Source organism: Bos grunniens, chromosome 20 (assembly GCF_055505025.1).
Source record: "Bos grunniens cultivar Pamir isolate PY7600 chromosome 20, Bosgru_T2T1.0, whole genome shotgun sequence".
NCBI lineage: Eukaryota > Metazoa > Chordata > Mammalia > Artiodactyla > Bovidae > Bos > Bos grunniens.
The window spans coordinates 22,881,108-22,893,125 of record NC_141184.1 but is presented as its reverse complement, the minus strand read 5'-3'; the positions used below and the strand labels follow the sequence as shown (position 1 = coordinate 22,893,125).

Genomic DNA, 12,018 nt, shown 5'->3' with positions numbered 1-12,018 from the left:
ATTCTAAAACCACTGAGCCACCAGGGAAGCCCTGAATTTTAAATGAAAGATATTTATTTCCATCAAGTGCCAGTAAAGACTAATAACACTTTTAAACAAAGCTGTATTTGACAATTATTTATGGTGTATACGGGTTTGCTTGTTTGTTTTATGTTTTCATATAGCATGCAGTAACTATAAGAGAACCTAAGTATCACTACTTTAAAGCATTACAAGGACTTTAAAAATAGCTTGCATTCACATGCAAGATACTCAAATTGTGCGCATGTGTGTGTGTGTTTGAGAGAGATAATTCACACACACACAAACACATATGTAGTATTTATGGTTTTCCAAACAGAATAGTGTTGAGGTCTTGTTAACGTTTTATAAAAATAATGTCCCACTGTGTATAATTTTCTGAAATTTGCCTTTTCCCACTTCATATAATGCAACTAAGATTCATCCATATTTTTGATGTAACTATAGCTCATATTTTTCAATTTTATATTATGTTAGGATGTGTGATAATGTAACAGTTTATTTACCTATTTTCAGGCTGTTTGACATTCGGGTTCTCTTCTTATTTTTTTTTAAACTTTACAAACAATAATTCCATATGGTATTTCTGCAGCTATTCTTCTCAGAACATCAGTGGATTTTATTAATGATAATATTTAACTTCACATCAGAGTATCCTATTATGGGTTGAAATATGTTCCATAAAAATATAGCTTTAAGTCCTTATGTGAAAATAGGGTCTTTATAGAGGTGATCAAGTTAAAAGGAGGTATGTAAGTTTGGGGCCCTTTTCCAATATGACTGGTATCCTTAAAAAGGGGGCAATTAGAATACACAGAGGGACATACACAGAGGGAAGACAATGTGAAATTACAGGGAGAAGATGGCCACGTAGTTGGAATGATGCATTGACAAATCAAGGAATGCCAATGATTGATGGCAAGCACTAGAAGCTAGAAAAGCCAAAGAGGGATCTTCTATAGACCTGTGGAGAAGAGAATGGCCCTGCCGGATACGTTGGTTTCAGAATTCTAGCTTTCAAAACTGTAAGACAATAAATTTTTATTGTTTGAAGCCACCTAGATTTTTTTAAGCTTTTTTATTTTATATTGAAGTCAGCCGATTAACAATGTTGTGCTAGCTTCAGGTGGACATCAAAGGGACTCAGCCCTACACATACGTGTATCCAAAGGAAGAGACAGAGGTTGCCAGGCAAAGAGTTGTGTAGAAAATCTTTCATAAGGAAGAAAACTGCATTAAATTGAAAAGGAAAAACGTATTTGAAAAACCTAAAGAAGACCAGTGTATGGAGACTATTAATTAAGGGTGAAAATGACAGGAAATAAGAATCTATGGAGGGCCAGCCTATCTATGTTTTAAGTACAAAGTGAGTTGTCAAATAATTTCAAGGCTCTGAATAACTATTAATTAAATTATTGTTTTCAAAGCTTTGATATGGCTGCAGTGTGCACTCAGAGTATAAAAGATTTAATTGGATTTGGCCAATTATAGGACCTGACAGATGAGTTAGGTAGTTTCTCAGATATCCAATATAAGAAAAAGTACATAGTGGCTATTACATTCAAAGAAGTACATTGGGAATATGGTGGTGAAAAAATGCAAAGCCGTCCCTGTCTTGTGTAGCATCCTCATGGTACATACAAATAAACGAGTAAATCATATAATACCTAGCAGTGGTAAGTGATAGGAAGAGTGATGCCTTCTCAAAAAGGTTCTTTTCAGTGAAATATTAAGCTTCTGAGGGGTCATGGTTGAGTAGTCACCTGAAGAAGAAAGAGGATGAACCATCTGATTATCCAAGAATAGGTGTTTCTAGGAGAAAAAAAAGCAAAGGCAAAGAGAGCCAACAAGACAATAACCAAGGAATGAATTGAGAGTTGCTGTCAATGTTGTGTAACCAGAAATTAATGGAGAGAAAACAATGTAGAAAAATAATTGAAAAGTATACATTAAGTGACCAACCAGGGTGTGGTAGAAACTGAGTCCTAATGGTGTCTCCTAGGAAAGGACTTTTCACACTGAGAAGTTGTTGGCCTCTGTATTAGTTTGTTAGGGCTGCCCTGCAAGGTACCACAGACTGTATGGCATCTCTCTTCTCACAGTTCTTGAAGCTGGGAGTCCAAGACCAAGGTGGTTTCTCCTAAGGTTTCTCACTGACTTGTAGATGGCCATCTTCTTCCAGGCTTCACATGGGCTTTCCTCTTGTGCCTGATTGTGTCTAAACACTTGTCATGTTAGATTAGGGCTCAACCTAACCTTCTCATTTAACCTTAATTACCTCTGTAAAGATGTTATATTCTAGTACAGTCATATTCTGAGATCCTGAATAGGGTTTAGGAGTTCAACATATGAATTTTAAGGGCTTTAGCCCCTCAAACACTCAACACATAAGAGAGCCATTTTCTCAGATTTGGTAAATTGTGTTATAATTATTTGAGGACAATGGGGGAAGAAGTTTATGTGAGGGAAATAGTATGTGAAAATATAGAGAGTAGGAAATTAATTTTTGACAAGACTTTGAAAAGCCCAGTTTGGTATAAAGCTTTCCTGGAAGTGACAGAAGGAAAGACACATTAGGAAAGATATAGTCAGGCCAGAGTATGACTAGCTAAGAGGTCTGGACTGTATTATGTATATTAAGGAGAATTACTTAAGGTTTATGAGCGAGAATCTGCTCTAATCAGAAGTGTGCTTTGGGTCAATTAATCTGTCAGAAGCATGTAGTTTATGATCAGGTGCTAAAACATAAATCTCATTTAGCAGGAGAGCTGGTTCATGCTGGAAGCACGACTAGAATCAGGGGCTTAGATAAATTCTTGCTTTGCTCTGAATGTAAGGGAGTTTGTCAGAATTTAGTGTTTTCATACTGACACTGTGAAGGACATCTTTGTATTCCCCACAGACTATCCTTTGTGTCTCCCATCACAAACAGAAGTGGGGTTCCTCCCCACTATGGCTGATCGCATGGAATTTTGTAATGTTCTGCTCTGCAGCTGCAATAAACTGAGTAGTAAATAACTGAAAACAAGAAAGGAAAAACAATTTAAAAATATGTTCACTCACTGCAATATAGAAATATTTGTGGTATATTCTGTGATTTGCTGTGATTGTATAAACACATACAGGTACATATTTGTACTCAAAGCTAATCTCTAGTTACTTATGCAAATGCAAAAGAAGACAACATGCTCTTTTTAAAACCAGAATTCTTGGTATAGGTTGTTTCACTAGTAAGCACAGATCAAACACCCTATGTTTCTACTTTTTCTGTCCCAAAACTATATATTATACATATTGAGTGTATTCAACTTATTAGTAAACATCTAATGTAAAGTTTGAGATTTATAATATTTTCTCATACACATTTTACCTTTAAATATTCTATTGAGGAAATCTCTCTCTCTCTTCTTTTCTGTAATCTGTACAGACACCATCCATCTTCGAGTTCTTGAATCCTCCCCAGTTGGCACAGCCATTGGAAGCGTAAAAGCAACTGATGCTGACACTGGGAAAAATGCTGAAGTAGAATACCGAATTATTGATGGTGATGGGACTGATATGTTTGACATTATAACTGAGAAGGACACACAGGAGGGCATCATCACTGTGAAAAAGGTGCAGAACAGCCATGGAAATAATCATCTGTTTAGAAAGTAGATATTTTGCTATGTGTTATCCACTCAAGCATTGTCCATTAAGAAATATCCCTATCATGTTCCAGTGTAAATGTATAAGTATGAGGGACATAAAGCCAAAGATCACCTTGGACGTTCTGACCCAGTGCTTTTGTTAATTAAAACATGAAACCTGAGATTTTACAAAATTTAAAAGGCAAGGTAATATATGTGTGATTGTATTTCTGAGTCACATTAATTAAAGCCCCTTATTAAGATTGTTTCCTTAAAAATAGCTAATAGCTAATAATAGCAATATATCATCACATTTGGAGGCATAAAAAGTAACATGCCATCTATCCAGATGTATGAAGCAATAATTAGAGTTGCTAATGAAAAGAGACAGCATGGATTGGAAGATAATTTCATTGTTCACATTTTCCCTTCTGCTACATAAATTAAGCTTTTCTGCTCACATATGCTCAGTGATACAATTTAAAGGTAACTAGTTTTTTTATTGCAGCATCAGTACCATCATTATAAGAAAAAGTAAGGCCCAGTAGAATTTAGGTCCTAATAAAATGTCCTGCATACTATTTGCATAAAGTAACCACTAGTTAATCACAAAACTCTCTTCAGGTTCTATTACGAAGTTCAAAGTAGGCAAAGACAATGACTAGCAAAGGAGGGGCCAACTCAATATTTAAGTTTCTTTTTGTTTCATAATGTAACCTAATTACCAATTACTATCAGAATTTTTCTCTTTACCTAAGGTTGTTCCTATTTTCAGTGTTTTGCATAACTGCTGAAAGGTTTTGTATTAGTCTTCAAACTTTCATCAAATTTATGTACTACCGTGGTCCTGTTAAATGGAATGGAAATATCACAGCAAATATTTTAAAAGATTACTGAATTTTTTGCTTTGAAAAATTTAGCTGTAGCCAGCAACTCAGCACACACATATATACACACAAGCACACACACAATCCACCAACCCATGTTTTATAATGGGTTGCCATCATATAAGATAGATATTAATCTCCGTTTCAATTTTTCTAAGATTTAGATTCTCATTTTCCTATATTCTGATGTACTACATTTCAAGTACATGAAAATAAAACTGAATTCCACCCGATATGTAAAAGTAGTTTTATTTTATATTTTTATTACTTTAATTATTTACAGTTAATGAACAACTTGACAGAACTCAATTAGGCTTTAACAGTCATACTGTAACTTGGAAAGGACATATGATTCAATTGTCTTCTATCTAATTTGATGATTTATTTACTTATTTATTCTTAATACAGCCACTTGACTATGAGAGCCGAAGGCTTTACACTCTGAAGGTTGAAGCAGAAAATACCCATGTGGATCCACGTTTTTATTACCTAGGACCTTTTAAAGATACAACAATTGTGAAAATCTCTATTGAGGATGTGGATGAACCCCCTGTTTTCAGCAGATCCTCCTATCTGTTTGAGGTTCATGAAGATATTGAAGTGGGTACAATCATTGGTACCGTAATGGCAAGAGACCCAGATTCTACTTCTAGCCCCGTTAGGTAAGTATGCTTATGCTTACAATGAAAAGAAAGGGAATTGAAGTAAATGGAGAGATGATGAAATTATATTTAAAGCACTAAATGCATTGAAAGAGCTGTGCATACATTTGCTGAGCACACGTATTTAAAATAAATTGTTTATGTTCTGGGGCAGGGTAGGCATAAGGTTCACAGTTTGCTTCAGTTTTAATTATGCCAGTTACTGAAAACTGGCTTGCATCATCTTCCTATCTCTTTAAGGTATTTATCGTTCTGACTGATGCCTGATACAGGTAAAGGAGATGTTTTTCAGCTGTGCATTTGCAGTGTAACCAAATTGATTTATTTGTATTTTCGGGTTCTTAAATAAAATGTGAGGTTGAGAGAAGTTTTAATAATTAAAATGAATATAATCATAACAATGTTATAGGGCACTATGATTTTAGAAACTGTTCTTTATTCCTACCAGGAAACGGGAAAGTTTTTGGTTGTTCTTTTGGTTATATCAGACAATTTAGAACACTCTAGAAAGATCAGAGTCATTTCAAATTTTTCTTTTGCTTTGTTTTCTTATGGCCCCTAAAAACATATAAGATGTGATAAATACATACAAATGAGAAGGACAAAGTTCCTTGACATTTGTTCTCTCATTTTTAAAAATGTACCAAGTACCTATATATACAATATTCAGCATCAAAATGACTACTCACTTTAAGCTGTTAGTCCATCAGTTGTTTTGGATTTCATTTGCTTCCTTAATCCTGAGAAGACTGGTTTTGCTTACTCTTTTTATAATGTGGGCCAGTCAAGAAGAAGTTCAAATGGTTGTACAGTTTCCAAGTACACACCTCTCTGACTCCTAACTATGCAATAACAGAATTCTGGGAATATCTAATTTTATGTGCCATGTGACTCTAGCTCAAAGTTTAAATTCTCTAAGTCCTGTCATATCTTAAGTGCAGTCATTCATATATATATTATATATATATATAATTTATATAATTTTACCTAAACATTTTCTTATAGTCACATACAGCATGACAGGTTACATATTGACAGCCAAAACTTGCATATGGTACTCAAGTATAGCTCCCACCTGCCAGGATGACTTTCTCATAAATGTCTTTTCTCCCATCCATTTGTCTTCACTAAAATTGCTGCATTCCTTAGATTTTTTTTCAAGATTTTTTTGTCATTTATTTGGTAAACATTTATTGAATATACACTTTTATTTTTTCCCTATTAAATACATAACAAGCTTTCCCTTGACATAGCTCCTAACTGACTTTAACAGCCTGTGTTCTGTTTCTAGTTTGCAAAGAGCCTTTTTAAAATAAAAAATAGTATTTTTTAAAAGTTCAGTTTGCTGCTGCTGCCAAGTCGCTTCAGTCGTGTCCAACTCTGTGCAACCCCATAGATGGAAGCCCACCAGCCTCCCCTGCCCCTGGGATTCTCCAGGCAAGAACACTGGAGTGGGTTGCCATTTCCTTCTCCAATGCATGAAAGTGAAAAGTGAAAAGGAAGTCGCTCAGTCGTGTCCGACTCTTAGCGACCCCATGGACTACAGCCTACCAGGCTCCTCCATCCATGGGATTTTCCAGGCAAGAGTACTGGAGTGGGGTGCCATTGCCTAAAAAAAAAAATAAAAAATAAAAGTTCAGTTTACATCTAGTGACATTATAAAGTGATGATATAAAGATCTATTTCCACTTAATGAAATAGATTCTGACTGCATGGACTGTAGCCTGCCAGGTTCCTCTGTCCAGGGGATTCTCCAAGCAAGAATACTGGAATGGATTGCTATTTCCTTTTCCCAGGCATCTTCCGAACCCAGGTATCAAACCCACATCTGTTACATCTCCTGAATTGGGAGGTGAGATTTTTGCCACTAGCACCATCTGGGAAGCCTCATCTTATAGACTAATGGTTATTATATGTTAAAATATGTCTGTGGATTCTTTTTAATTAAATTTTTCATCAGGACGCAAATCTATGGACCAGGAGAAAAAACTCCATTTATATCTACTAAGCAACAGAATTAATGACTTCATTGCTTGTTAATGACAGAGTCTAGCCATGTTCTTTGTTATATATTTGAATTTATACTAACAAGGCAGAAAATGAACATGAATTTTTTGAATGTTAATATTGATATACCATGGAGATTTATATATACATATATATGTATATATAATCAAAGAAATAAAGTAATCTTACTAAACCAATGCATTTAGAGATGGATAACCCACTCCAGTACTCTTGCCTGGAAAATCCCATGGATGTAGGAGCCTGGTAGGCTGCAGTCCAGGGGGTCCCTAAGAGTCGGATATGACTGAGTGACTTCACTTTCACTTTTCACTTTCATGCCTTGGAGAAAGAAACGACAACCCACTCCAGTGTTCTTGTCTGGAGAATCCCAGGGTCGGCAGAGCCTGGTGGGCTGCTATCTATGGGGTCACACATAGTCGGACACGACTGAAGCGACTTACCAACAGCAGCAGCAGCAGCAGCAGCATGGGGCTTCCAAGGTGGCGCTAGTGGTAAAGAACCTGCCTGCCAATACAGGAGGCATAAGAGACCCAGGTTTGATCCCTGGGTTGGGAAGATCCCCTGGAGTAGGAAACGGAAACCCACTCCAGTATTCTTGCCTGGAAAATTTCATGGACAGATGAGCCAAAGCGCTACAGTTTATGGGGTCACAAAGAGTCGGACACTACTGAATGTGCACACACACACACACACACACACACACAATAGGATAATACTGGTCATATTATACACTGTCCATGTCATATATCATGGATGCTAATGCAATAATCAAAAGGATTTACCTAAAATATGTCTTCTGGAACTGATTTCTAAAATGAAAATGTTAGATAATACATAGAATTTATCAATAGAAAATTGAAAAATATACAGTTGACCCTTGATCAACTTGGGAATTAGGGGTGTAGATATCCCCTGCCCCCGTGAAGTAAAAAATCTGAGTATAACTTCATAGCTGGCCCTATGCATCTATGGCTCTGCATCTGAAGAGTCAACCTCAGATTTATTTATTTTAATAAATGCATACTTTAATTTATATTTGTAGTAAAAATGGACCCATAGAATTCAAACCTATGTTGTGCAAGAGTCAGCAATAATTACGTCAACTGTGGAAAAGAACTAGGATTTCTCTGTATCTTCCAGATAATTTCACATAATCATTTAAATTTATCATTGTTTTCTAAACTGAACTACCAAAAAAAAAAAGACAAAACACATATAAAATGGCTTTGGCAAAGAATATGATTTGATTTACAACCTTCAATTTCCTGCCATAATTCTATAGAAATAAGGATATTTATTACTTGCCAAAATGCCAAAGGAGTCATTATTTCTTTTATTCAACAAATATTTGTGGGTGACCATATCAGTTACTAATATGTTTCTCAAGAAATTCTCAGTTTGTTAAGAAAGTAGATTCAGTGTGAGAAGTAATATTCATTGAGTATGTACTAGACACTAAGTATGATGCTTGCTGTTTTCATATTTGACTTCCTGTTTGAGATGTGAGATGAACTCCTAATACAATATGGTAAATGGCAAGGTGCTTTAGGATGGAAGGGGACAGATAGCTTCTACTTCAGGTAATAACGGAATACTCCAAGGAGGAGGTAAAATTTATGTTGGATTTTTCAGTAGTGTAAAAATTTTGTCAACTTGAAATGTAATTTATGAATTATTTCAGATACAATATTTTTCTTTATTTGTGAATGGCTAAAACATGTAGTTTGAATAGAAAACTAAATTCATGTTACGTTGTTAGAAATGGCTGGGGTTTATTAAGGAAATTTGTAAATTACTAGTCTATTCCACTTAGAACAGACTTAAAATAAAAATCTAAAATAAGCCATCTTCAAACATAAAATCACATTAACTGTATTGATATGTTAAATTATTTTTCTAATGCAATTTATTCAAAATCCAGCATAAAGATAATGTATTTCAACTGCTTTTTGGAAACATTATACACGTTTGGAACAGGAAAATAATAAAAAGAGTTTATGGCACTTTCAAAATTATTTTGTATTATTTCTTGTAAAATGTAATTTAAAATACTATTTCATACATTTGCCTTAAATAAATGACCATCATGGCTTAGGAAAATATGTGCCATAACTTATTACTCCTAGTTTTGTCATGTCTACCTTGCTTTATTTTTAAAATGTTTTAATAGGGAACATTAAAGATAACTTGGGGGATTATGCTTGCTACCTCCAGAATTTCAAGATATTCATAAACCATGAGGGGTGTGAAGTGGCAAGAACCACCAATGAGAGTTACTCTTTTAAACCTGGATTGACAATCTCCAAAATAATGCGATTTATACCAACTACATCATCCTGATGGATAAACCTGTTGTTAGGCTTTGGAATAACACTCAACACTATGCCTTTAATCAATTTGCAGAATAGTTGTCTTTTAAATACATACACTAAGATTTTATTTGATAAAATATCTAGAATCTCCTATCCCAAATATTTTTACTCAAAATATTTCTGGTTAAAATGTATACATTTTATAGTGACACATGTAGGTAAGAAACTGAGGCAAACCAGGTGTTATATTGAAACTTTGAAACTTTGGAACACTGTCATAAATTGATGACCTACTACTCTGAGGAAACTAACATCTCCAATATTCTTACTCCGAAACTTTGCTTCTGGGAATGATTTTTTGTATTTGACCCATGTAATAATTCTCTAATAGGATTAACAATCATTAGGTAAATTCAATTGGTAGGGTAAAACTTGTAATTCTAAGCTTTGTGGATAAAATACATCAGGGCCAGTTAAATATGCAATACATAATGACTTAATAACATAAAACATTGAGAACACCAGCATTTAAATGCACTGTAAAAGTAAATTTAGCCTTAGGAAGAGGTTTTGGGGAGATGGTAGAGGGTCAATGTGTGTAAGTGTATGTATGTGTGTCTGTGTGTGTGTATGTATGTGTGTATGATAAATCCATGACACAGTCTGCATTCTAGATCAGTACTTTGCACTTTCCTAAAATTATTAAATATCACTATATGTGTGTCTCTACATTTCACCATTTTCTCTTGCAAGCCATCAATAATACTGCCATGTATTTTTCTCTGCCTTCTATGTTCAGATTTTCCTTGGATCGCCACACTGACCTTGACAGGATCTTTAACATACATTCTGGAAATGGATCCCTTTATACATCAAAGCCACTTGACCGTGAACTATCTCAGTGGCACAATCTTACTGTTATAGCTGCTGAAATCAGTAAGATGAATTTTATGTATATCATATTTAGCATAATTTTAGGTTTTATTTTATATTAAGAATAATTCCATCTCATTGCACAAATGAATTGTAATTTTAATCTAAGGTTTGAAAAGGCTCCTTAACACCTATAATTTTTTTAATAGTTTCTATATATACTGAGAAATAGCTGTGGGCATCCACAGATCTACATTTAGTATTAACTAATAAAAATGATCTAGAATTAGAAACTAAAGATATTCTCTTTGGGAGAAAGGGAAATGCATTAAATTCATCACATGGACACAATGAATTAAAATTTATGCTGAAATGCTGGAAGTCCATTTTTTAACATTAAACACAGAGATAGATATGATTACTTCTTTTTAACAGGTGAAGAAACAAAGGTATCCATAATAATAGCTAACATTAAGCACTCTAAACAGGTATTCTAAGAAATTTAAATCAATTTTTTCTTCCTAATATTTGTATTGACCTTATTTAACAAAGTATGAAGTAAGACTCCAGGGATTTTAGTAATTTATCCAAAGTCACAATGCCAGAAGTAATAAAACTGGGATTTGAAACTAGTCATTCTGTTTTTAGATCTAATACTTAATTCTATACTTAATTTATAAAAGTTCACCCAACTAGTATCAGACAGAGCCAGCATTCAATGTCATGCATGCATGCTAAGTCACTTCAGCTGTGTCCAGCTCTCTGTGACCTTATGGACTGTTGCCCACCAGTCTCCTCTGTCCATGGGAAGCTCCACGCAAAAATACTGGAGTGGGTTGCAATGCTCTCCTCCAGGGGATCCTGACAGCACAGGAACAGAGCCCGGGCATCTCTTTTGTTCCTTGCACTGGCAGACAGGTTCTTTACTCTAGCACCACCTAGGAGGCCCATTCAAAGTCTTATTTGTCTCCAATTGCAAATGTTCTTACCCATATACAGGACTGGGATACTTAATCTTTAGAGCTCATTGTAAAATGAAAATCTCAGGCCTCATGTTAAAATATGATGAAGAAATTTAAGATGGCAACAGCAGAGCATTAAATAAAGGTGGGGCCTTCTGAATGTGAGGCCCTGCTCCATTGCACATGCCCCTGAAGCAAGCCCTGTCCACACATGCAAACCTGTTTATGGTTTCTGATTCCTGTATTATGATATGTGCATGGAATACAGCAACTCTGTCTTACATAGAAGCATTAATGAGGGACTAAATCATGGGGTTTAAAAAAGAAGACCATACATTTCAGATCTGAAAAAGTAAGCTGAATCCACAAATACATATCAAGGTCAAGTTATTTGAAGTAATCATCCCAAGATTTGGAAGGCAGGGCACTGGATTTGAAATATCAAGCTCCAGAAGGATGGAGCTGGGCTAGGTTGATCATCAGCAATGAACTTAATGCCTCAAGAGAAAGTACTAGACTTAATTTTTTTCTTACATCTGGCTCTGAAATATAGATGAATTCTACCATCCAAACGATCCAGTTTTTCCATAATGAAATATAAATGGCTGTACCTCTCAGAGTGAACTGAAGAATTTTTGAGGTTT

The 12,018-nt window shown here is 35.0% G+C and overlaps 1 protein-coding gene across 2 annotated transcripts in view; it reads left to right on the top strand.

Annotated features, from left to right (window-relative positions):
• CDH10 (cadherin 10) overlaps nucleotides 1-12,018 on the top strand; it is a 186,484-nt gene that overhangs the window by 154,315 nt on the left and 20,151 nt on the right. Inside the window, exons 6-8 of one of the 2 annotated variants that reach the window (XM_086362522.1) lie at nucleotides 3,449-3,636; nucleotides 4,946-5,199; nucleotides 10,339-10,475. In XM_086362522.1, coding sequence (XP_086218648.1) covers nucleotides 3,449-3,636; nucleotides 4,946-5,199; nucleotides 10,339-10,475 — 579 coding nt within the window. The remainder of the gene's footprint in view (nucleotides 1-3,448; nucleotides 3,637-4,945; nucleotides 5,200-10,338; nucleotides 10,476-12,018) is intronic. The other variant, XR_015149192.1, reaches the window with a different exon arrangement.